Source organism: Mustelus asterias, chromosome 1 (assembly GCF_964213995.1).
Source record: "Mustelus asterias chromosome 1, sMusAst1.hap1.1, whole genome shotgun sequence".
Classification (NCBI taxonomy): domain Eukaryota; kingdom Metazoa; phylum Chordata; class Chondrichthyes; order Carcharhiniformes; family Triakidae; genus Mustelus; species Mustelus asterias.
The window spans coordinates 111,616,575-111,644,189 of NC_135801.1; the positions used below are offsets into that span (position 1 = coordinate 111,616,575).

At 39.3% G+C, this 27,615-nt stretch overlaps 1 protein-coding gene across 1 annotated transcript; it reads right to left on the reverse strand.

Annotated features, from left to right (window-relative positions):
* On the reverse strand, positions 1 to 27,595 carry commd8 (COMM domain containing 8). Its single transcript, XM_078217016.1, has 5 exons — positions 27,465 to 27,595; positions 20,095 to 20,250; positions 14,054 to 14,206; positions 9,238 to 9,393; positions 1 to 2,403 (listed from the first exon to the last, which is right to left on the reverse strand). Exons 1-5 carry the CDS (start codon positions 27,507 to 27,509, stop codon positions 2,383 to 2,385), a joined length of 531 nt encoding a protein of 176 aa, XP_078073142.1. The 5' UTR covers positions 27,510 to 27,595; the 3' UTR covers positions 1 to 2,382.
* Positions 27,596 to 27,615: the final 20 nt, after the last annotated feature.

The window sequence follows — 27,615 nt, forward strand, 5'->3', positions numbered from 1 at the left end:
CAAATGATTCTAAATGTCAACTTTCCAGTTTAATTTGCAATATTTATTCAACTAGATGACAAATATTGAACAACAGGAACTTGTGTTTTGCTAAGCAGTGCACATGTGGACAAATCTTTCTTATTACCAGGAATAGGTCGTCTCCATTTTTCAGATGGACATATACCACAAAAATCTGAAAAACTGAAAGTTTTTTCAATATTAGCAAGATCAGTTTAAAGTCCATGTAACACTACAATTTGGAAAACTGTCCGTATGCCTTTCCCTTTCGGAGACATCAGTGCATTTCATGCTAATTCTCAAAATAAAAGTGAGACTGAATTCAGCAGACTGCCTTACAAGGGATCAAGGGGAAAGGGTAAGGTTAACTCATTAGTGTAGCAAATGCTTCTAGTTAAAAGGATGAATTAGACCATGTCAAATTGACGACATCCAGTTTCAGTTGGGACAAAAGGCAGTGAAAAGACCCTTGCACAAGAACAGAATTCAGGCTTGTAGTACAGGCTTTCCAAATGAAACTTTTCTGTTACATTCTAGCAAACTTCTCAGAATTAGAGATTTATTTATGCGGTTTGTCCAGTCAGAAGGAAATAATTGTGGACAAAGAATCAAACAGAGTTCTGCTGTCCAGTGTAGCTATGCCACAAAGTAGTGGGACACAGATTCAAAGCTAACTTCAATAGTTGCACTGTTGAGGGAGGGAAGAAAATCAAATACTAGCATGACTCAATCACAGGCACCTCTGACAGCCTGATTAAAGCAGGATGAGCAAAGACCAGAGAGTAAAGGCTGTCATTGCCCCTCAGTCAGAGGAGAAAAGAAAATGTCTAACTCATAAAAAATCTCATCTATAGATTGTCCCACTTTAACTTCCTATAAATACCTCACTCATATTTAATTAACATGATCAGACATCACTGTTTTTATCACAAGATCAAGGTTAATTGATTGATACTAATTTTGACTTAAATGCTAGAACTTTGTCCGCAAGTCATGGTTTTATATTGCAGACAATTTCAACATGAATATTACAGGAGCAAGATTCCCTAAATGCTCTCATTTTCCCACAAGATTTATCATCCATCTCCCCAGTTACACCTTCTTCCCTTTCCTCCCTCAAACAATCCTTCATTGAACCAAACATGTACAAATGTTTTTATTTGTCTGAATTCATAGCCTTTTATACACCAAGGACAAGAGTCTTTGCAGCACAATTCAGTAAGATGGAGCAATTTGGTGAATTGAATAGGGGAAGCGTCAGTTACTGCAGCAGAGACAGAGAGCATGAAGGAGACTCTTCAGCAAGTCTATTAACTGCAGGAGGGACAACAAAATCAGATTGTTCAGGATTTGTCAACTTCTGGGTATCAGCTGCTAATGAAGTGTTGGAAGTTAGGACAGAACGTTCCACTTTCCTTAACAGCCTTTGACTTTAAACTTGGCCATCGACAGGGCATGACTTCTCAAACTGCAGGGGTAATTTACACCCCCTGTAACAACAGTATCATAGCAGGTACTTCCAACTCTAAAACAGGTCACATTTAGAACAGAATATTCATAGGAAGGAGTGCAAGCCATTTAGCAATACAAATGAAACAACTGGCTTAAAATATGTAAATTTAAAAGGGTAAATATTTTACAAATGGAAGAATGAGTGTGCACAGAATATAAATACAGATTTGCAAGATTCTTTTTTCTGCTTGTATATTTCTCCTTCCTATTCTCAAAAGATAATCAATTCTCAAGAAGTTGCAGGATTGTGCCAATTGCAATGTGTTACTAGACAATTCACTAAAAGGCTGTAATTGCAGTTTCTTCCTATGCAGAAAGTTGAGTTGTAAAATTCACACGAACAATCATGAGACACCTGATACCACAATCTAGGAAATGAAGCTATTTCCTTAGTTAAAGCTTTCTCTTCAAGCCTCTTGAATCAGTAATAAATGTATAAAGAAGCTGCAGATCATCACTCAGAGACTGCAGCGGTTCAAGAGGGCGGTTCACCGCCACATTTTCAAGGTCTACTACTACGGATGGGCAATAATTGCTGGCCTGGTCAGTGACACCCACATCCCGTAAATGAATAAAGAAAGACAAAGTAAGAACTTTAGTACTGTATATTTCAATTACTGTGGCTAGTTATTGTATCAGATACTGAGCATGTCCAACATCCTTGGCTCTGCCGAGTGTCAAAAGCTAACTAAACATTTTAAAGAATAAAACAGGTTTTCAAGTAACTGATAGTTCTCCAGGCTTGACTTTATTCATGGAATCTTGATGATGCAATTATTCTCTTTTACTTCAGTATCAGTGCAAAGCTCCAAGTAGTTCACAGTCTCTATTGGAAAAGTTATAGAAATAGATGGCACTGATTACCTCCAGTCATTTTATTTGTAGAACAACCTGTCAAGAGAGAATTTTGTAATTTTAAGGCTGAGATATAATTGAACATGTGCCAAAACAGTTGCTATTTTAAAGAAATACACAGACGTATTGCATACACATTCAGGAACTATCATTTTCCACTCATTTAGAAAGCTTACCAATACAATAGCAACATATCTTCATTCAGACATATGGGCAAGATTCTCCGGCCTCCCAGCTGTGTGTTTCCTGCCGGCGGGAGGTGGCCCATTGTTTGCTAGTGGCGGGATTCTCTGGTCCCGCCGCTGTCAATGGGAATTCCCACTGACGTCACCCAATGCCAGTCGGAAACCCACGGACAGGGGTGCGCTGCCGACGGAATTGGGGAATCCCGGCGGTATGAATGGCCGGAGAATTCTGGCTAAGGGTTTTTTGTTGCATTCATTACTTTAATGTCTCCAAGTGTACCACCAAGGGAAACACTGGCAGATGTGTTTTGAATTCATTGCTGAAATACTTTAGCGAATCTCGTCAGTGGAACTGCAATTGGTTTGTATGGGGACAGACTAAGATTGCTCACATAACAAATTTCTTATCTTATCCACAGTTTCCTGCAGTTTACTTAATACCTCATTTAAATGAAGGACTGCCAACTTAAAAACCAACTTCATTCTGGCCAATGAGAAATCAGCACTTACAGGGATATCAGGTAGACCATTACAAATGAGTGAATTCACCTAGCTTATGGGGGAATTGGCCATGCTAAATTCTCCCTCAGTGTACCTGGACAAGCGCCGGAGTGTGGCGACTAGTGGATTTTCACAGTAACTTCATGGCAGTTTTAATGCAAGCCTACTTGTGGCAATAATAAATAAAATTAAACTAGGTATTGTTCATACATTTCTTAAAGGCTCAAAATCAAGATTATTAGGAAACACAATTGGGAATATAAACCATTACATCCACTTCTCATCAAACACGTAAATGCTGCTTTTGTTCAAATTTTACACTACAGATATTTGAATACCCTCCATATCATTCTGTATTTAAATAATTTTAAGTTGAAATTAAACACACATTCTATTTTCCCTACATGTTCCCATTAGTGCAGAGAAGGTATATTACATTAGAAAAACAACTTCCATAATATTAGATGGATATACACTAATCTCACTTTATAACAACAGTTACAACAGCTTCTTCAAAAACTAAAGCAAACATATCTCTATTGGTTTTCATATATGGCAACTGATAGCAAATTAAGATAAACATTAAGGGCATGTAAATGGTCATTGGATAAACATATGGATGATATTGGAATAGTGTAGATTAGAGGGGCTTTAGATTGGTTTCACAGGTCGGCGCAACATCGAGGGCCGCAGGGCCTGTACTGCGCTGTAATGTTCTATGTTCTGCAAGCTGTTTCAGACAATAAAAAGATGACAAGTAAATTATAGTGTAAACCACAGATATTACTCGAATGTGACATATCATAATTTAAACAACAAAAACTAACAATCTTAAGAGCCCAGATATACCCTAAAAATTGATTTTGCTATCAGAAAAGAACAGACTTGTTCTTTACAATTTACAAATTATAGTTTTTGGAATCTTATCCTTAAGAAAAGCCTTCATACGGGGCGAACAATAAAATATTCTGATTGAAATAGCCTTTCAAGGCTTGCAGGATGAATTATGCTTCACTATCTTCTCCTTCCAGGACAGTTTACGCACTGTTGAGAACTGAAAGAGGTCATCGAAAATGTTCAGCCTTTTATCCTCTTTGCAATTATATTGATTTCAGCAACTGCTTTGGATCTTCCCTGTGATAACAATTAATTCATTTAAACGGTTATACATTCCAATTTAATTAGTGTGCCCTGGTAATTAAAATAAAACTGCTAATTAGTCATTGAAAAAAACTTTTCTGTTAACTCTTTCTAATACTTCATCTGAAACATACTTTCCAGTTTCCTTAACATCATACTCAATTATTAAAAGCTTGCATCTGCAGCATATTGTGACACGTCAGGATGCCCTTTAAACACTTTACAATCAATGAATTACAGTCAAAGTGTATTCACTATCACACTGGGAAATGCAATTTGCGAACAGAAAGGTCCAATAACTACCATGAGATAAATTATTAAGCTGTTTTAATGGCATAGTTTAAAGAATAAATGTTTGCCATATCACTGCAATAAGCCCAATACCATTTTTTGAATAGCGCCATGAGATCTTTCATATCAGCCTGATCGGATCCTAGTTTAATGTCTCAGTAAAAAGACAGCACAGCACTCCCTCAGTACTGACTAAACATTAGCCAAGATTATGGGTTGATTTTTTCCAAGGAGTGGCATTCACTGCTTAATTGCTGTCTCACTGCTGAAAATGTAGTAAGAAATTAAGCCATTTCAATTTTTATAAAAATGGGGCACGGAAAGGAACCATTTGGGTATCAACAACAAAATTGGACCACAAATTAAATATTTATTTTATTCCAAATGCTTTTCAAATTTGTGGTTTTCTGACATGCACATTGTGTGTACTTTTGGATCAAAGAAAGGAGATGCTCATAAAGAGAAAAAGTGCAAACAAATGTAGAGGTGACGAAAAGAAGCAGATGAGACACATACAATGAAAGGGAAACAAAGGAGAAGAGAGTGATAACAAAAATAAGAGCGAGATTAGGAATTTGTGTGATAGGAAATACTTCCAAACTTGGTGAAGCAGGCTACAGGATATCATTTAGTCATTTTTAATAAGCAAAAAACAATCTCATTTCGAACACCATTAATAATGAAGGTTGGCAAAACTTTCAGCAAGCTATTTTTCTCTTTGGATCATGGTACAGACTGTACTAATCCCAGTTTCAAGCAGTGGGATTGTTTTCACCTTTGTTGCAAAGAAATGTTCAGTTAGCAAAATGAAAATAAAAACAGAAAAAAGTAAATCCAATTTTCATAGATTCCATATTCAGCAACGCTAGAGCATGATTAGGCAGTCCAAGAAAAAAGCCAGCAGTGTAATAAGAACACATTTGATGCGAGTGATCAATCCCAGCTCAAAAATAATAGCACCAAAGATTCAAAATTAACTGATCTTGATGTTTCAATCCATATATGTCATTAACAAAATGTCCACAATGGGCAGTGTTGGAAATGAACAGTAAAGGGTGTTCTCAGTTTGAGTTGAAGGTACTTTGCAATGGCAATGTAGACATAGATTTATTTGCATACCAAAATGTGCATGATTCATGATTTCAAATACTCGTACATGAAAGCAGAAAGTCTATCCTCCAGCTAGTCATACAAAGAACAAAGAACTATACAGCACAGGAACAAGCCCTTCGGCCCTCCAAGCCCATGCCGCTTCCTGGTCCAAACTAGACCATTCTTTTGTATCCCTCCATTCCCACTCCGTTCATATGGCTATCTAGATAAGTCTGCCTCCATCACCTTGCCTGACAGCGCATTCCAGGCCCCCGCCACCCTCTGTGTAAAATATGTCCTTCTGATATCTGTGTTAAACCTCCCCCCCTTCACCTTGAACCTATGACCCCTCGTGAACGTCACCACCGACCTGGGGAAAAGCTTCCCACCGTTCACCCTATCTATGCCTTTCATAATTTTATACACCTCTATTAAGTCTCCCCTCATCCTCCGTCTTTCCAGGGAGAACAACCCCAGTTTACCCAATCTCTCCTCATAACTAAGCCCCTCCATACCAGGCAACATCCTGGTAAACCTCCTCTCTACTCTCTCCAAAGCCTCCACGTCCTTCTGGTAGTGTGGCGACCAGAACTGGACGCAGTATTCCAAATGCGGCCGAACCAACATTCTATACATCTGCAACATCAGACTCCAACTTTTATACTCTATGCCCCGTCCTATAAAGGCAAACATGCCATATGCCTTCTTCACCACCTTCTCCACCTGTGACGTCACCTTCAAGGATCTGTGGACTTGCACACCCAGGTCCCTCTGCGTATCTACACCCTTTATGGTTCTGCCATTTATCGTATAGTCATACCTCACATTGAGGAGCACAGAAGTACACACAAAATGTGCGTTACTGAAAACCACAAATTTGAATAGCATTTGGAATAAAATAAGTATTTGATTTGTGGTACAATAACTTTTAAAAATTAAAATATCTTTGTTATATTAATTTTTATTATTCAGACTAAGACAATAAAGCAGTACAGACTAAATTTTACTTCAAACAATTTTCTCTAAATTTCAGCATAATTATGGAATTCACTACCTTAACTAAGGATTTTTTGATTTGATTTATTATTGTCACATGTATAGGGATACAGTAAAAAGTATTGTTTCTTGCGTGCTATACAGACAAAACATACTGTTCATAGAGTACATAGGGGAGAAGGAAAGGAGAGGGTGCAGAATATAGTTTTGCAGTTTTGGATCAGGCCAAGAGAAAGATCAGCTTAATCTAGGATAGGTCCATTTAAAAGTCTTGTGGCAGCAGGGAAGAAGCTGCTCTTCGATTGGTATGTGATCTTCAGACTTTTCTATCTTTTTCCCGATGGAAGAAGGTGGAAGAGAGTATGTACATACACTGAGAAAATTATGGCTGCGCTGCAAACAATGCAAGTTGCAGTGACAGAAGTGAGACATGTAGTATAGGCCCTTTTCCAACTGGAAGAGGCACTTGTGCCACATGTAATTGCAGACTGACATTACTAATGTAGTAGCAATAGACAATATGATTCAAATTTGATTTTTCATGTCTCACAAGCATTTTGCAGAGCATCTAGAATAGTCGCTAAATGGGTTTTGTCATCAGTGTATTTTTAATACCAGCCCGAACCAGCATTTGGATAGCATTTCAGACATCCAATCAATATGAATAAAATCAAAAAGCTCAGTTTCTCACACAAAAGGCTGTGGCCTTAATCAACAGTACAGCTACTTGAATATAGTAAAGTCGATAATGACTAGCATTGTGTGATATATACCAAGCAAAGCAATATGCTGTAAAACTCTTGTTTTAATTCTAAATTTATAACTAAAATGTTGATAAAACATGACAAAGAGTCTCCTGGCTTTTGTTTTTTTTCATTCAATGCATGGATCCAAAAGCAAATGTGAATAAAATAATTTTAAAATAAAGTACTTCAACATCACTTCTTTTATTAGTTCCTGAACCTGTCAAAATAGGTTAAAATAAATTTTCTATCAATGTTAATTTAGTCTTCAAATCATCAAATTCTCTCAGTCAGCAGTTATGGTGCGGAAGAAAAAAAAACTTGGTGCTGTTATGGTTCAGGTCAGAAATTCCGAAGTGTTTTATGAAGCCCACCTGAATCATAAATTTTACATTTTGAATTTGGCTAGGATAAACATATGTTCCACTTCAGGTATGATTCAAGTGACCCACTAGAAAGCTTTTATCAAATAAAGTTTAGTTAAGAATATAGTTAATATATATAGTAAGAAAATTAGCAAGAACTTTTATCAATTACAAACAAGAAACAAACAATCATGATCATGTATAACCCTTAATAAGAATCTCTACAATGTTCCAATCAAACCAATCCCATAGACAAAAGACCCTTTTCACAGGTTTAACACAGCACAGACTAATGCTCATATGATACTGGGATCAAGGCCGTAAGTTGAATTCTGCAGTAAAATGCTCTTGAGACTCAGAACAGTTTGAGGAAAGGTAGCTTCCCAAAACACCAGAGACACTCTGGTACAGCCCCCAACAACAGCAGATTGTCACCCTTCAGGAAAACAGGATCTTGTTTTCAGCTAACCAATAGAATTTTCAAAACAACAGGGAGGGGGAGAAAACACTTCCTTTTAGCTTACTGTCCCTTCTAAAACTAAAAATTCAAACCTGCAGCTCTAAACTGAAACCCCTGTCACCTGACCTGCCCAGAGGTTTTTTTTTTCTCCTTCCCAACAATGACATCACCCAAGGCTGTGAGCATGAATTTTAAAAAACTCTTAAAGGTACACTAATATCTCAGTGCACACAGTAATTGGAGTTCAAAAATAGAATAGAATTTTGTCTTTAAACATGCCATCAGATTTGGATCAGCATCGTATTTCCATGTCATAAATATGCCAATCTTCATTGGCAAGTGTCCCTACTGTTGTTGCAGAGCTACTCTAATCGGAAGGTTTCAAACTCAATCTCCAATACGTACTGTGTCAGCTGATCCAAGCAACTCACCAAGATTCCTTTGACAGCAGCTGTCAAGCCTGTACCCTCTACATTCTAGAAGAACAAAAGCAGCAGATGCATGGAAACACAACCACCTGCAAGTTCCCCTCCAAGTGACAGACCAGCCTGACTTGGAACTATAATTGCTGTTCCTTCATTGTTCTTCTTGCATTAAAACAAAAACAGGTCTTCTTTAAACAGTTCAATATGTCTGTGGTTAGTTGATGAGGTTGTAAGTAAATCTCAATCAGTCCAGGCTTTCCCATCACTGTAACAATGTGGAGGTTCAAAAAGGCTACTCACCACCATCTTCTCAAGGGCAATTAAGAATGGACTACAAATGCTGGCCTAGCCAGCGATGCCCATATTCTATTAAAAAAATTTTTAAAATCAATGATTGGTACATGTCCTTTTAAATATATTTACTTTTATCTAAAACAATAGCCTGGATTTCAGGCAAGAATAGAATTAAGCCCAGTTATATTGCATCTCACCTTTTGGAAATATAGCTTACCAACATTTACTACTGGATAGATGAAAATAGCCAGTTGAAGGAATGATCCTATGTGCCTCGACTTCAACACAAGTCACCACATTCAGAAAATCAGCAAATAGGGAAAAAATGAAAAATTATTAGGCAGCATACAGATGCAGATTTAATTATGCAAGAATTACCTTATTTGCTGCTTCCAGAGAGTGAATGAGGACTTGCAGTTCTTCTTTGTCCATCTCAATGGAAACTGGCTTCAATACTCCATTTTCCCTGACATCAAGGTCAAGATTCAGCAGTGGTGTTTGAAGAAAGGCAATTTTATCACTCGATAGAGGTAACTGTAAAAAAAAAACTAAGTGAACTTTGCAAATTCAAATTTGAATCTCCCCTTCAGTTTTATTCAATTGATCGAATCCAAAACACAATTTGAATATTGCCCTTTACTCATGAAAAACTAGTTGATCACCCATATCCTGTGCACATATTCAGCTTCTTGTCATACAGTAGGTGCGCATCAGCTACTTAACAGTATAATTAATTTACCATTTAAAAGTTCCAACAATCTATCAATTAAACAGCTAACCTTGTGAAAATGAAATAGAAGAAGCACTTTGAAGTATTCACTTAAACAACTACACCTAGGTTGTGCAGCCTTATAAAATGGAAATTTCTTGCAGTTGTTTTGATGCCTAATAAAACAAGCAGCTTTAACATGCTGATGTTAAAGTATTCATTGGTTTAAGATATTTTTAAAAACGGATATAAAAGTACCGAAAAAGACAATACTATTTATTTTATCACAATCCACTTAGGCTTCTTGGGAATGAGACAGAAACATTTAAACTCTGCTGCAGCTGCTGAAGTACCTTCAAGAAAACACTCTGCTGGTTACAAACCAGAGTTTTTCACAATTCAGATAGTCTCTGCTCCCATGTTGTTTTCTCTTCTCCCATTTGGCAGACACAACATTTGCTTACCACATTTTTCCTGAGTTTTCTAGGGAAATCAATTGTGCTGGCAATTATCAATCTTCAGCTGCACAATTCATTCCAGCTCTGAACTAAGATACATTACTATACTTTAAAAATAAATTTTTAAACTGCACTTATTCGGCAACATAAAAACTTTACTTTGTTGGTGCACTAAAGAAGCTAAATTTATGAAACACAGCTGGTTGCCTTTCCATTTTTTCCAAGTATAACAGTATTTCAGTTCCCATTATCTCAAAGCAATTAAGTCATAACTCTCTTTAAATTCTGATGATGTACTCAGCAACATTCCTGCTGTAACACATTCTGTCATTGATCAATATTAGATTAATTAAATTTACTCAAACTATACAGAGTTCTAACCAATAGAAATTCCTTTGACTATCCAAGCCAACTGCTTTTTGTAATTAGGATACTTTTAGTGATATCTATCAGTTCAAAAAGGATATACTGTAACTTGTCCAGAACTGACTTGACCCCAAGTTTGACAGAACGGTTTGTAACTAAGATTTTTGCAAATAAATCTACAATTTTGGGGTTGATTCCTGGGGCAGAATATAGGCAACCCTCCTTCTCTTCTCCAGTCTGTGTCTCAAACAAGTGACAGCAACTAGATGTACTATCACAAAACAAAGATGATAATCAGGTGTCATATGCGAGTATGTACACATGCATTTGAAGCTTAGAAAGCACTTGTCAATCTCGTTTGATATTGCACTCTAAGCCAAGTTCAAGTGCAGGATTCAGGTCAAACAGGGTTAAAGGTACGGTGATGGCAAGAGAGCTGGGGAAAGGACCTCAATAAAGTTTATAAATTTTATCCTACAATTTTCTCCAAATGTTGTCATAGATTGAGATAGAAGCAATCTATTAATTGATTAGCTTAAATTCTATTGATATATCCTGGGCAATTGAGCATACTGCACAGTTAGGTGGAAGACCAGTCTTCAGCTAATATTCACCATTCTAAGCAAAATATCAAGCCAAGGATCAGGTGTTCACATGGAAATTTGAATAAAATGAATTAAAAAGGCACACAATTCAAAGGATGTATTTAATCCCATTATAAAAAGAATCATATAGCACAGGTGGTAGCAAATTGATCCATTGTGCCTGTGCTAGCTCTTGTAAAAGCTATTAGTCCAACTCATCTATTCTTTCCCTATAGAGCTACAACTTTTTCCTTTAAATGCTTATCCATTTTCCTTTAATAACGATGATCAAATCTGCTTCCATGATGATTTCAGGCAGTGCATTTCACATTATAACACATGGTGTAAAAAGAAATCTCCTCTTCTAATGGAATTTGTCAATTTTCTTAAATCCATGTCCAATGGTTACTGGCCTACCTGCAAGTGGAAACAGTTTCTCCCTATCTATTCTACCAAAACCCCATTAAATAATTGCTTCAGCATTTTTGAAATTAAAATTTTATTTAAAACTCATTTTAGGATAGTAGAAATTTGAGTTAGCAAGGTTGTGCCAAATATTGCTCACAATAGCTGGCAGTTACACTGAACCGATGAAAGAAACTAATACTAACTCAAGAAGTGATTAGAAGGAATGTTCAAAGAGGACGGTTTTAAAAAGAAAAAACGGAGGTGGAGAAATGCAGAAATTTAGGGACAGAATTCCAAAGTGGTCCTAGGCATCTGAAGGCATAGTTACCAATGAGGGCCAAAAATCAAATACAAAAGATGTCAGAGTCAGAAGAAAGATGTATCTGATGGCAAAAGGCTGATATAGAGGAAGATACAAAGGCAAATGTGGGCAAGGCCACTGTCATGTTTACAGATAATACAGTTTGGGAGACCAGAGATGGCGTAGAGTCAATCATAGAATCGCTAAAGTGCAGAAGGAGGCCTTTCGGCTCTTCGAGTCTGCACCGACTCTCTGACAGAGTATCTTACCCAGGCCCTCTCCTCTGCCCTATCCCCGTAACCCCACACAGTTACCATCGTCTAACCTACACATTTTGGGACACTAAGGAGCAATTTAGCACGGCCAATCCAACTGACCTGCACTGCTTTGGATTGTGGGAGGAAACTGGAGCACACAGAAGAAATCCACACAGACACAGGGAGAATGTGAAAACTCCACAATCACCCGGAATTGAACCCAGGTCCCTGGAGCTGAGAAGCAGCAGCGTTAACCATTGTGCCGCATGGATGCATATAAGTCTGACAATGACGAAAGTAAGAAGTCTCACAACACCAGGTTAAAGTTCAACAGGTTTATTTGGTAGCACAAGCCACAAGCTTTCGGAGCGCTGCCCCTTCATCAGGTGAGTGTGAGCTCTGTTCACAAACAGGGCATATAAAGACACAAACTCAATTTACAAAATAATGGTTGGAATGAGAGTCTTTACAGGTAATCAGGTCTTAAAGGTACAGACAATGTGAGTGGAGAGAGGATTAAGAACAGGTTAAAGAGATGTATATTGTCTCCAGCCAGGACAGTTAGTGAGATTTTACAAGCCCTGGCAAGTCATGGGGGTTACAGATAATGTGACATGAACCCAAGATCCCGGGACTTCAACCGGGATCTTGGGTTCATGTGACACTATCTGTAACCCCCATGACTTGCCTGGGCTTGTAAAATCTCACTAACTGTCCTGGCTGGAGACAATACACATCTCTTTAACCTGTGCTTAACCCTCTCTCCACTCACATTGTCTGTACCTTTAAGACTTGATTACCTGTAAAGACTCGCATTCCAACCATTATCTTGTAAATTGAGTTTGTGTCTTTATATGCCCTGTTTGTGAACAGAACTCCCACTCACCTGATGAAGGGGCAGCGCTCCGGGCTTGTGGCTTGTGCTACCAAATAAACCTGTTGAACTTTAACCTGGTGTTGTGAGACTTCTTACTGTGTTTACCCCAGTCCAACGCCAGCATCTCCACATAATGATGAAAGTATGAGTGAGGATGTTGGCAGTTGATGAGTTGAATTGGAGAAGTCAAGTACTTTGTGAAGGAGAGGATTAGGTTGAAAACTTCTTTAATGACCATCGCCCCATGATTATGAATAGTCTGGTTCAACCCAAGATAGTGCTGGAGATGAGGCTGGAGTTAAGGGGACAAGGGAGAAATGATTGTGGCCAAAGCCAAAGATAGTAACTTCAGTCTTTCCATCATTTTACTGGATGAAGTTAAGATTCATCCAAGACTGCATGTTAGACGATCAATCTGGAAGCATAGAGAGAGTGGAGGAGGTGGTGCACAGATAGGGCACAATGATGTTGCAAAGGACAGAACAAAGTGGAAGAAGAGGGCTTAGGATAATCCTGGGAAATTCTGGAAACACATGGCTGGGAAGAGAAACACTGCTCTACGATCATATGAATAAGACTAAAACCAAGTAAGGGCAGGCCTACAGAGCCATGGAGCATCCTTGCCTCCATGTCAAAAGTTCTGGGTTCAAATCCCACTGCAGGCACTGTGCTAATGATCTAGGCAAAAATCAAAGTGCCAATCCAGAAAGTGCTGCAAACTTCTCAGGTGTATGCAAAATATCCCATGATACTATTCAAAGAACAGCAAGGAGTTCTCATGGTGTCCTAGTCAGCATTTATCCCTTAACTAACACAAATTTTCTAATCATTTACTTAATTCGTTGCTTGTGGGAACTTGCTGTGCATAAATAGGTTGTCAAATTTCTTACAGGACAACACTGTACAACACCTCAAAAAGTACTTCATTGGTTGTAAAGCAACTTGGGTTGGCCAGAAAGGTGTTACATAAAGCAAGTCTTTTGTTTCAACTAAGTATTGTCAGAAGCTATGTTATGATCAGCCCTTTTGAAGGTTATGGAGAAAGATGGTTAATGTGGAGAATGTTGTTTGTGACTCTGATTAGCGAAATAACTTAAATACTGTGTTAAAGGCTTGATCTGAAGTAATGAATACAACTCCAGGGACAAATTACTATGACAACTGTAGAGAAACTTTAGCTTAAAAATGCCGATGGAACATTGTCCCTCTGGTTAGGATCCATTTAATCCTCTACCTTTAGCTGCCAGTCAAAATCCTGTAGTTGAGCAGATGACATAGCATTTGTTTTCTCAATTAAGGCTGACTTGAGCTCCTCCTTTCTTCCTTTTAAACAGTTAAGTACTGCTTCTTGATGGGGTGCACTCAATCCATTCAGCAGCTGGAGAATCTAACAGAAAAAAAAATCCAGTCTGTTTATTGAGCGCAAGAAATTTTGGTCCACTGTTTATTTTTCAGATTCAAAGTACTTCTAGTGTGTGCATAGAGTATTTCAAGAATTATGATTGCCTTCCTTAATATCATCTATAAACACACGTTGGATTAAAAAATGTACTACATATGATTAAAAACAAATTTCTTTTAAATGTGAAAATTGAGACAAACTAGCTGTTTTATGCTCAGAAAATTCTAATCATCCAATAGTTTAATATTTGAAGCAGACAAAAATGCAAGGTAGAGGGTATGTCAGTGGGAAAAGTTTAAGATTGTGGGCGGTACGGTAGCACAGTGGTTAGCACTGCTGCTTCACAGCTCCAGGGGCCTGGGTTCGATTCCCGGCTTGGGTCACTGTCTGTGTGGAGTTTGCACATTCTCCTCGTGTCTGCGTGAGTTTCCTCCGGGTGCTCCGGTTTCCTCCCACAGTCCAAAGATGTGCGGGTTAGGTTGATTGGCCAGGTTAAAAATTGCCCCTTAGAGTCCTAAAATGCGTAGGTTAGAGGGATTAGCGGGTAAATATGTGGGGGAAGGGCTTGGGTGGGATTGTGGTCGGTGCAGACTCGATGGGCCGAATGGCCTCCTTCTGCACTGTAGGGTTTCTATGATTTCTATGATTTCCAGTAATGAGCTGGCACAACCTTTATGGGCCAAAATGCCTCCTTCTGCGTTAGAACCTACCATGGTTCTTAGTTTTGCTGAAATCGCAGCATTATGAAAATGTATATTTGAAACTGTGAAGGCATACGGGTCTAAAATATATTTAAAGTAAAAAGGAACAAGATTTATAAATATGGGGCAAATTCAGGATTGGTTTATTCGTCTTATTAGATTGAATCAGGTACAAAAACAACAATATACAGGAGATATTCGGAAGAATGACTATAAACGCTAAATTCACCACATTTCGTACAAAGCCTTGCCAATTGGCTTCCAGGTTTGATCCCCAGTGGAAGCCAAAAACTTATTTTTTAAAAACCCTCAACAATCTTCAGAAAAATATTGAAAATGGACATGAAACTTTCTTCCATTGGTTTGTATTATTTACTTATGCTCATTAGCTGTGTGACAAAGGGAGTGAACAAGGCAGGAGCTGAGCGGGGCTAAAAATCAATGAAAGAAAGCGAGAATTCAGAGGAGCTGAACGGGGCTAAAAATCAGCAAGAGAAAGTGAGAATTCAGAGGAGCTGAACGAGGCTAAAAATCAGTGAAAGAAAGCGGGAATTCAGAGGAGCTGAACGAGGCTAAAAATCAGTGAAAGAAAGCGGGAATTCAGAGGAGCTGAGCGAGGCTAAAAATCAGTGAAAGAAAGCGGGAATTCAGAGGAGCTGAGCGGGGCTAAAAATCAGCAAGAGAAAGCGAGAATTCAGAGGAGCTGAGGGGGCTAAAAATCAGTGAAAGAAAGCGAGAATTCAGAGGAGCTGTGCGAGACTAAAGATCAGCAAGAGAATGCGAGAATTCAGAGGAGCTGAGGGGGGCTAAAAATCAGTGAAAGAAAGTGAGAATACAGAGGAGCTGAACGAGGTTAAAAATCAGTGAAAGAAAGCTGGAACTCAGGGGAGCTGGGCGAGGCTAAAAATCAGTGAGAGAAAGCGGGAATTCAGAGGAGCTGAGCAAGGTTAAAAACCAGTGAGAGTTCAAAAACAAAAATCAAGATGTGACATCAGAGAGAAGTCACACGTTGGCAGGCTGATGAGTATTGTTGCTTAGGGACTGAGTCTAAACAACTGGCAGGTTAAAAATAATAAAACTATTAAGTATTAAAAGGAAGTAGCGAGCAGCTGGTAAGTCTTATTTATTATTTTTAAGTAAAATTTATTACTACTAGTCTTAAAAATTGGTAGGATCGATCAGCATTAGCAACATAAGGCGCATTCTTATCGGAAGGTTAGCAATAGCGAGTTTAATAATAGTTATTCTGGCTTCTGGAATGTACGTTCTGTGCTATGTAGGATGCTTCCTACATAGCACATAATGGATAACCATTTGTGCAGGAAATGTCATCAGTTCTCGTAGTTGGAATTCTGGTTTTCAGAACTTGAGCAACAGCTGGCGTCACTGTGGTGCATGCAAGAGATTGAGAACTTTGTAGGTGGCACATTTATGGATGTAATCACCCCACAGCTTAGGAATATACAGGGAGAGGGAACAGGTGACCACCAGTCAAAAATGAACAGGAATGTAGTGTAGGAATCCCCAGGGATACAAGGAAGAGTAAAGCAACAATAGTGATAAGTTATTTGATAGTTAAAAGAATAGATATGTGTTTCTGTGAACACAGACTTGAATCCAGCATGATCTGTTACTTCCCTGGAGCTACAGTCAAATATGTCACTGAGTGGATGCAGAGCACAGAGGAAGAGAATGAACAGCCAGCAGTCACGGTCTACATTGGTATGAACAGAGGTAGAAAGAGGAATGTGGTCCTGCAGTCAGGGTATAAGAGAGTTAGGTAGGAAATTAAAAAGCAGGATCTCAAAAGTAGTAATCTCCAGATTACTCCCAGCACCATGTACAAGTGAGTACAAAAATAGGACGATAAAAGTGAATGAATGTGTGACTGGAACGATAGTGCAGGAGGGAGGGCTTTAGATTCTTTGGACATTGGAATCAGCTCTGGGGGTGATGGCACCTGTACAGGCCGGGCAAGTTGCATCTATATAGAAGTGGGACAGAGTTTTGATCATGCTATTTGGGAGGATTTATACTAACTTGACAAGGGTGTGGGAAGCAGGAGATAATATGAGGTAGGAATACCAAGGTACACAAAATATTGGGCAAGATAGATAGCACTATAACAAGGAATGGTAAGTTACTGTAAGGGTGAAAGTTAGAAAGTTTAAATTATATGAATGCACAGTGTGTGGTAAATAAGATTGGCAAGTTATAGGTGCAGATTACCATGAGGAAATATGATGTTATAGCTATAACAGAAACCTGGCTCAAAGAAGGGCATGACTGGGCGTTAAATATTCCTGAATACAAGATGATCAGGAAGGACAGAAAAGAAAAAAAGGAGACAGGTGGCAATATTGATTCAGGAGAGCATTGCAATCCTTGAGAAAGGTGTTCTGGGGATCATGACAAAATTTATTTGGTTAAAGCCAAGGAACAAAAAAGGTGTAATTATATTGCTCAATGTTGGTTAGAGGCCATTAACTAGCAGGAAGGATGGAAATTACTGTGAATAGTTAAAATGGTGATTTTAATTATCAGAACATATACTGGAATAGTAGTAGTGTAAAGGGCAGAGGACAGGAGTTCCTGGAATGTGCTCAGGAACTTTTTCTACAGCAGTATACAATTGGACAACATTTACTAAATAATTCTCAGCATGCTAAAAATTACGCTGACAACCAAATTAAGATTTCCAGTCCAACACGAAAGGATGCACTGCTATACTTAGTTCTTGGGAATGAGGAGAACAAGTGGATTGTGTCAATAGTAGAACATTTAGGGGACACTATGTCATAAGTTCAGGAAAAGGACAAAGAACAAGGGTAAACTGATTGGGGGAAAACCAAATTCAAATGAGTAAAAACAGATCTAGGTTGCATAAACTGGAGTCAAAGATTGGCAGGAAAAATGGTAGCTGAACAATGGGTTACCTTCAAAGAAGAGATTATTCAGGCAGAGTCAAAGAACATTCCTTCAAAAGGGTAAACAAATTCAGAGCTCCCTGAATGACAAAAGAGATAGAAATTAAGATAAAGGAGAACAAGCGTGCTTATGCCAATGTCAGGTAGAGAAAAAACAATTGAGAACCAGGCTGAAAATAGAAGTTTCAGAGGGGTGCTGAAAAAACAAATGAAAGAAGCAGAGTGATCATGAAGAGAGACTGACAGCCAACATAAAAGAGAATTTCAAAGCCTTCTGTAGGCATACAAATAGTAAAAAGGTGGCAAAAGGAGTAGCTCAATTTGGGACCAAAAAAAGGGATTTATTGCATGGAGGCACAGGGTATAGCTAAGGTATAAAGTGAATACTTTGCATCCATCTTTGCCAAGGAAGAAGATGTTAACCAGATCATGGTGAAAGAGTAGGTAATTGAGGCACTAGAAAGAGTTAAAATTAATAATGAGGAGTAATTGGGTGAAGTGCTTTTTCTGCCCCCCCAAAAGCATTTCACCTATTGTTTCTAAAAGTTGTGTTCTTTTAAAACAGTAAGAAGTCTCACAACACCAGGTTAAAGTCCAAGTTGGCATCTCCACATCATGACTACCATCGACGCCGCAAACTGCCGGCTCCAAGTGGAGAGGATCTCCAAGAAGATCGCGCATATCGACATTGGACTTTAACCTGGTGTTGTGAGACTTCTTACTGTGCTTACCCCAGTCCAACGCCGGCATCTCCACATCACTTCTTTTAAAACACCAGATAAAAAGATACAGTAGTTGACAGAAAGAACAGCAAATTTGTTTACATTGTTGTCTGGCTAAACTGAATATTAATTCACTGTTCCCAAATGAAACAGTGTTGTTGGCTGGTCATTCTTTCAAAGTTAATGATCTATATACAAAGAACAATACAGCACAGGAACAGGCCCTTCGGCCCTCCAAGCCTGCTTCGCTCATGTGCTCAACTAGACCATTCGTTTGTATCCCTCTATTCCTAGTCTGCTCATGTGGCTATCTAGATAAGTCTTAAACGATCCCAGCGTGTCCGCCTCAATCACCTTGCTTGGCAGTGCATTCCAGGCCCCCACCACCCTCTGTGTAAAATACGTCCCCCTGACATCTGTGTTGAACCTTGCCCCCCTCACCTTGAACCCGTGACCCTTGTGTTCGTCACCTCCGACCTGGGAAAAAGCTTCCCACTGTTCACCCTATCTATGCGCTTCATAATTTTATACACCTCTATTAGGTCGCCCCTCATCCTCCACCTTTCCAGTGAGAACAACCCCAGTTTACCCAATCTCTCCTCATAGCTAAGACCCTCCATACCAGGCAACATGCTGGTAAACCTTTTCCGTACTCTCTTCAAAGCCTCCACGTCCTTCTGGTAGTGTGGCGACCAGAACTGGACGCAGTAATCCAAATGTGGTCTAACCAACGTTCTATACAGCTGCAACATCATATGCCAACTTTTATATTCTATGCCCCGTCCAATAAAGGCAAGCATGCCATATGCCTTCTTGACCACCCTCTCCACCTGTGCTGTCACCTTTAAGGATCTGTGGATTTGTATACCCAGGTCCCTCCGTGTGTCTATACTCCTGATGGTTCTGCCATTTATTGTATAGCTCTTCTTACATTAGATCTACCGAAATACATCACTTCGCATTTATCTGGATTAATTTCCATCTGCCATTTCTCCGCCCAATGTTCCAGCCTACCTATATCCTGCTGTATTCTCTGACAATGTTCATCACTATCCGCAACTCCAGCAATCTTTGTGTTGTCCGCAAACTTACTGATCACACCAGCTACATCTTCCTCCAAATCATTTATATATATCACAAACAGCAGAGGTCCCAGTACAGAGCCCTGTGGAACACCACTAGTCACAGGCCTCCAACCGGAAAAAGACCCCTCCACTGTTACCCTCTGTCTTCTATGGCTAAGCCAGTTCTCCACCCATCTAGCTAGCTCACCTTTTATCCTGTGAGATTTAACCTTTTGCACCAGCCTGCCATGAGGGACCTTGTCAAATGCTTTACTAAAATCCATGTAGACGACATCCACGGCCCTTCCCTCGTCAATCGTTTTTGTCACCTCCTCAAAAACTCAACCAAATTTGTGAGGCATGACCTCCCTTGTACAAAAATATGTTATTACACTCTATTTGAAATGTGCTACGTAGAAATAGTTCAAGTAGAACAAAGAAAATTTTATATATACCAACCTCTTCATCTGGTAAATGCTTGCCACTGGCATGTTTCACAAATGCTGAGGTTTCCTCTAGGACCTCCAGCCATTCCACCAGACTCCAAACACTTCCATAATCCCGGAATCGAGGGAGTGCGCGTCCACAAACGCCATCAATTACCCTGTGAATAAACTACAGAAAAAGGAATAGAAAGCTTTAAATATAAAAAAGGACACAATATGAGCCTTTATTCAATCCCATTTTAAATTGCATATTACCTGCTTAAATAGGCATTTGTAGTGAAGCACATCAAGGCCACTATCTAGAAAAAATATCTAACCACCTTTGTTCTTCTAAAGATAGACTCAGTCTATATTTCCTAGTTCCTCTTTGCCAACCAGCTGCAAATCTTTCATAATGAAAATGCCTATCCATCTCGCCAATCAGAAAAGCCAATTTTTGAAACATTTCTTTATAATACCTCTTCTTCTCAGATTAATTTTAGTTAATCTTCACTGTACCCTTTCTATGGCTGTACTATTTTATAAAGGGATGCCCAAAACTGCACACAATAAACTAGGATTGTTTTCACTGGAAAGACGGAGACTGAGGTCTGATAGAGGTCTACAAAATTATGAGAGGCACAGACAGAGTGGATAGCCAGAGGCTTTTTCCCAGGGTGAGTGTCAATTACAAGCGGGCACAATTTCAAGGTGAGACAAGGAAAGCTTAAGGGAGATGTGCAGGAGAAGCTTTTCACGCAGAGAGGGGTGGGTGGGTGCGCTGCCAGAGGAGGTGGTGGAAGCAGGCACATTAACAACATTCAAGAGGCATCTGGATGGGTACATGAATAGGGAGGGAATAGAGGGATACAGACCAAGGGCAGAAAGTTTTTTTTTAGTTTAGTTAGGGCATCATGATTAGCACAGGCCTAGGGGGCCAAAGGGCCTGTGCTGAACATTTCTTTGTTCTAATACACTTAAATGTAGTCTAATCAAATTCAAATCTCAACATTCAAAATCACTTACTCACTTTTATATTCAATGCTCCTATTACAAAATCCAGAAACCCCTTTGCTCAAATTCTCTCGAATTTAAAAATTTGACAAGTGATCTAATCAAGTTGTTTAAACTGATAAAAGAATTTGATTCAAAATAATTCACTCCAATGGGGGAAATGCAGAATAATCTTAAGATTAGAGCTGGCTCATTTAAGAGTGAAATAAAGAAGCATTTCTTCACACAAAGGATAGTGAAAATCTGAAATGTATTAATCCAAATAGTTGTGGATGGATTTTGGGTCAATTGTAATTTTCAAGACTGAGATTGATTGATATTCTTGGGTAAGAGTATCAAAGGAACAGAGGCAGGTAAACAGAATCCAGGTACAGGTCAAGTCATGATGTAATTGAATGGTAGAATAGTCTTGAGGGCAGAACAGGCTACTCTTTTCTACATTTCTTGAAGTTAATATGGTTACACATTTAAATCTGTTTCTTTACTCATTTAAGAATCTTACCATTTAGGTTATACTTCCTATTAGCTATTCCCTCCCACTTCCCATAAAAAAATGTTATACTGATCTGTATAATTGCTTTTGACATCTATTCTACACACTATTAACCCATCTATGGCCTCCTGCATGTATTTTGTTTTGAATGGCCTAGATTTTGGTATCAACCTGCAATATCATCTCATATGCCAATGGCTAACTTAATCTGTTATCACGCTGCTGACGTAAGGGTGCAACAGAAACAAAGAAGTTTGTTGTAAATGTCTGGAATTTGTTCTAATTCACTGTGAGGCAGTTTAAGCACCCAACTCTCTGAGGAAAAAGCATCACAACACTTCAGTATAAAGTTAGAAAATGCTAGACGCACACGTGCTGCCATTTTTAATCAGATGCAATAAAAAAGCATTTGGGGTGGCGGTCGAAAAACCAATGAACAGCATCAATATTATAACAAAACATGAGATATTTGAGCAAAATAAACTCGATGGGTATGTAAAAAGTAATTTGGAGGGAGCTTAAAGGGAGTGCATCTTGTAAATTTCTTCCTCCCACTCACAACGCGATACAATGTATGCAGAATACATACGAAAAGATGACCGAAACACAGCAAAAAAAAACACCACTGGGGAAGAGATCTGAGGAGCAGCCTTTCGGAAAAGTTGATTTCTCTAACGGCATCAAGTTTTGAGAATTCAGTCTAACTTGGCTGTGTGGAAGCTCGCTTCTACATCCAACCTATCCAAACAAATCTTTCAGCTTGATATTTGTTACTGTAATATTTTTATACTCCATACTCAACAACTAATTTATACACAACAATCAGGTTAATTTGTTAAATGCTAGATATAGTATTATGTAAGATTCTCATCTTGATCTTTTTTTTCAAATGGAAAACGAAGTTTAAAAATTTCCATTTAAATTTTCATAAAACAGATCATACTCAGGGTATGATCCTAAAATTTCAAAGCTTGCAGCGGGAATAGGTTGTACTAACTTACAAGAACATTTGGAAGTTAGCAATGTTTGTTTTTGTTTAGTAAGATAAATTGTCAGCTTAATACAATTGCTTGCTCAAATTATTGCCATTATAATCAACAATATTTTAAAAAATCTACAAATGCAGAAGTATTTCAAGAGTGATTTACATCACAAGTTTACCAATACTGATGTTAACTTTATATTGTGTAAATGCATTGTTACAATTCAACCTGACTTTGGAACAAAGCTAAAAGTAAAACTCTTAAATGAGATTGGGGCTCCAAACATTTGATTTAGTCTGCATTTGCACTTCTGTTTGTATTTATTTATATTCCACAAACAACAATGTGGTAAATGATCATTTTGATAAAAGCAAAATACAGCGGATGCTGGAAATCTGAAATAAAAACAAAGCTCTGAAGAAGTCATACAGACTCCAAACATTAACCATGTTTTTCTCTTCACAGATACTGCCAGAACTGAGTTTTTCCAGTATTTTCTATTTTTATTTATAAATGTTCATTTTGGTTCTTTGTTGGCGTTGAGGAACAAATTCTGGTCAGGACATCAAAATAACTCCTTGGTCCTCTTCTCTACTCCCATTTTCCAGCACTTGGTCTGCACCCTTGTATATTATGCAATTCAAGTGGCATTTTAAGTATCCATTTAAATGCTTCTTAAATGTTGAAGGTTGCCACCTCGACTACCCTTTCATCAGTGAGTTCCAGATTCCCACCATGTCCTAGGTGAAAAAGGTTTTCCTCAAATTCCCTCTAAATCTCTTGCCTCAGGCCGTAAATCGATGCTCCCTGGTTATTGACCCCTCTACTAAGATGAAAACTTCCTTCCTATCTACCCTATGTCATAGAGGTTTACAGCATGGAAACAGGCTCTTCAGCCCAACTTGTCCACGCCGCCCTTTTTAAAAAAAAACCCGTAAACTAATCCCAATTGCCGGCATTTAGCCCATAATCCCTCTATACCCATTGTACCCATGTAACTATCTAAATGCTTTTTAGAAGACAAAATTGTATCCGCCTCTACTACTACCTCTGGCAGCTTGTTCCAGACACTCACCACCCTTTGTGAAAAAATTGCCCCTCTGGACACTTTTGTATCTCTCCCCTCTCACCTTAAACCTATGCCCTCTAGTTTTAGACTCCCCTACCTTTGGGAAAAGATATTGACTATCTAGCTGATCTGTGCCCCTCATTATTTTATAGACCTCTATTAGATCACCCCTCAGCCTCCTACGCTCCAGAGAAAAAAGTCCCAGTCTATCCAGCCTCTCCTTATAACTCAATCTATCAAGTCCCAGTAGCATCCTAGTAAATCTTTTTTGCACTCTTTCTAGTTTAATAATATCCTTTCTATAATAGGGTGACCAGAATTGCACACAGTATTCCAAGTGTGGCCTTACCAATGTCTTGTACAACTTCATCAAGACATTCCAACTCCTGTATTCAATGTTCTGACCGATGAAACCAAGCATGCCGAATGTCTTCTTCACCACTCTGTCCACCTGTGACTCCACTTTCAAGGAGCTATGAATATGTACCCCTAGATCTCTTTGTTCTGTAACTCTCCCCAATGTCCTACCATTAACTGAATAAGTCCTGCCCTGGTTTAATCTACCAAAATGCATCACCTCGCATTTGTCTAAATTAAACACCATCTGCCATTCATCAGCCCACTGGCCCAATTGATCAAGATCCCGTTGCAATTGGAGATAACTTTCTTCGCTGTCCACTATGCCACCAATCTTAGTGTCATCTGCAAACTTACTAACTATGCCTCCTATATTCTCATCCAAATCATTAATATAAATGACAAATAACAGTGGACCCAGCACTGATCCCTGAGGCACACCGCTGGTCACAGGCCTCCAGTTTGAAAAACAACTCTCTACAACCACTTCTGTCAAGAAGCCATTTTGTATCCATTTAGATACCTCGCCCTGAATCCCGTGAGATTTAACCTTATGCAGCAACCTACCATGCCTTGTCAAAGGCCTTGCTAAAGTCCATGTAGACAACATCAACTGCACAGCCCTCATCTACCTTCTTGGTTACCCCTTCAAAAAACTCTATCAAATTTGTGAGACATGATTTTTGAGACATATGTCCCTCATAATTTTGTACATCACAATCAGATCTCCCCTCAGCCTTCTCTGCTCGAAGGAAAACAACCCCAGCCTTTCTTCAGAACTGAAACGCTGCAGCACACGCAACATTCAGGTGAATCTCCTCTGCACCCTCCGTAGTGCAATCACACCCTTCCTATAGTGTGGTGATCAGAAATGCACAATGTACTCTAGCTGTGGCCTAACAAGTGTTTTACATAGCTCCATCATAACGTTACTGCTCTTATATTCTATGCTATGGCTAATAAAGGCAAGTAGCACATATGCCTTCTTTAACCACCTTATTTACCTGTCCAGCTGCCTTCATGGATCGATTGACATCACCCTAAGGTCCCTCTGGTCCTCTGTATTTCCTACCATTGAGTATGTATTCCCTTGTTTTGTTAGACCTTCCAAAATGTATCACCTCATACTTTTCAAGGTTGAATTCCATTTACCATTATTCTGCCCATCTATGTCATCCTGTAATCTAAGACTTTCCTCCTCGCTATTTAACATACCACCAATCTTTGTGCCATCTGTGAATTTACTGACATATCCCTATTTTCACGTCTAGATCATTAATGTAGACTACAAACAAGAGACCCAGCACCGATCCCGGGAATACAGCCACAAGACACAAGCTTCCAGACGCAAAAATAACCTTCAACCATCACCTTCTGCCTCCTGTCACTGAGCCAATTTTGGATCCAATTCACCAAATTGCCCTGGACCCTACCTTCTTGACCAGTCTCCCATGCAGGACCTTGTCAAAAGCCTTACTGAAATGCATGTAGATTTCAACTGCACTGCCCTCATCTACACATCTAGTCACCCACTCAAAAAATTCAATCAAATTTATTAGATGTGGTCTTGCCTGACAAAGCCATGTTGACTATCCGTGGTTAATCCTTGACTCACCAAGTGGAGAATAATTCTGTCCCTCAGATGTTTTCCCAATAATGTCCCTACCACTGATGTTTGACACATTGGCCTGTGTTAACCTGGTTTTCCCCTACTTCCCTTCTTGAATAATGCTACCACATTAGCTGTTCTCCAGTCCTCTGGCCCCTCTCCTGTGGCCGAAGTGGATTTGAAAATTAGCGTCAGGGCCCCTGCAATCTCCTCCCTTTGCCTCACACAGCAGCCTGGGGCACATCTCATCAGGGACTGGGGATTTGTCCACTTCTAAGACTGCTAAAACCACTAATACTTCCTCCCTCCCAATGTTAATTTGTTTGATTATATCACAGTCCCCCTCCCTGATTTATATATGTACACCATCTTTCTCCATAGTTAATATATGCAAAACACTCATTTGAAACATCATCTACATCTTCTGGCTCCACTTTGATCCCTAATGGGCTCCATACTTTCCCTGGTTACTCTCTTGCCCTTAATATACTTATAAAACACTTGGGATATTCCTCTATTTTGCTTGCTAGTGTTAGTGTCCTAATTTATTTTTAAGTACCCCCATGTACTTTCTATACTTGGAGCTTCCACCATTCTAAGTCCCCTGTCTGTGCCATTAGTCTCCTTTTCTGGAAACCGGAAGATCTTCACCATCCTCCTCAGTTCACAATGCCTCTAAGTTTCACATTATCCACAAGTTTTGTATGTCAAGGTCTACTTCGCTAATATACATCAGGAAAAGCAAGGGTCCCAGTACTGACACCTGGGGAATACCACCACACACCTCCCTCCATCCCGAAACACATCCATTAACTATCACTCTCCATTTCCTGTCACTCAGCCAATCTCATATCCATGTTGCTATTGTCACTTATATTCCATGAGTGATAACTTTGCTCTCAAGTCTTTTGTGTGACACTCTGTATCAAGTGACTCTTGAAAGTCCATATAAAGCACATCAACAGCATTGCCCTCATCAACCTTCGGTTAGCTCTGCAAAAAATTTTCAATAAATTGAACATGATTTTTTCCTCCTAGCAAATCCAAACTGCCTTTCATTAATTAACTTGTATTTGTCCACGTGACTATTGACTTTGTCCCTAGCTGTTGTTTCTAGAACCTGGAGAAATCTCCAACTTTTCTCTGTTGTTGAAAAGGTCCCAGACTGTGAAACATTAACCTTTTCTTTCTCTCACCACAGACGCTACCAGGTTGGCTGAGTATTTACAGCATTTTCTGTTTTTATTACTGCTAACATGTAGTTTATTTTCACCAGACACGTATACTACACCTCAAAACACATCATTTTCATCGATGAAACGAACTGACAAAAGGTCTTCTAGACTCGAAACGTTGACTCTATTCTCTCTTCAGGTGCTGTCAGACCAACTGAGATTTTCCAGCATTTTCTGCTTTTGTTTCAGATTCCAACATCTGCAGTATTTTGCTTTTATTTAAGCTATTTGTTAACTTGCTGCATTTTTTTACAGACCTTTAATATTCTAATTGGTGCAGTTAAAGTTTATGTATTAGTCACAAGTAGGCTGACATTAACACTGCAATGAAGTTACTGTGGAAAATCCCCAGAAACTTCATAATTTAAAAAAAATAAGAAATAGTGACGAGAGACCAACAAGGTCGAGGAGGGTTCGGGGAGCGCGCAACCGGCTCGGGGGGTTAACCTTCAAAAACACTCCCAATCCGGGCAGCCTAATCAACACCTGAGAGGGCACATATCCAACGGGAGCTCTGGTAGGAAATACCGAGGCTGCAACTGCGGCCTATGTCGGCCGCGTTCAGCTTTCATTATTAGCAAGTGCAGGGAGAGGTGAGCAGATGGAGGCTCCTTTCCCTCCACCTCCCGGCCCATGACACTTACCCTGCAGCAGGCCTCAGCCTCCAGCCTCGCCAGTAACGGCAGCATCGCCGCGCGCTCAGCCGTTGGGCTGTCCGCCTGCTTGTCAAAGGCCGGCCTCGGCAGTGAGGGAGAAATGTCAGTCAAACTCCTCCTCCGCCCTCACCACCAAACA

Excerpts from the sequence above, each read along its gene's own strand:
- commd8 (XM_078217016.1), bottom strand. The coding sequence starts at position 27,509 with ATGCTGCCGTTACTGGCGAGGCTGGAGGCTGAGGCCTGCTGCAGG. Across the intron at positions 14,207-20,094 it reads AGCATTTACCAGATGAAGAG|ATTCTCCAGCTGCTGAATGG; the intron begins GTTGGTATATAT and ends TTTTTCTGTTAG. Across the intron at positions 9,394-14,053 it reads ATTTTGACTGGCAGCTAAAG|TTACCTCTATCGAGTGATAA; the intron begins GTAGAGGATTAA and ends TTTTTTTTACAG.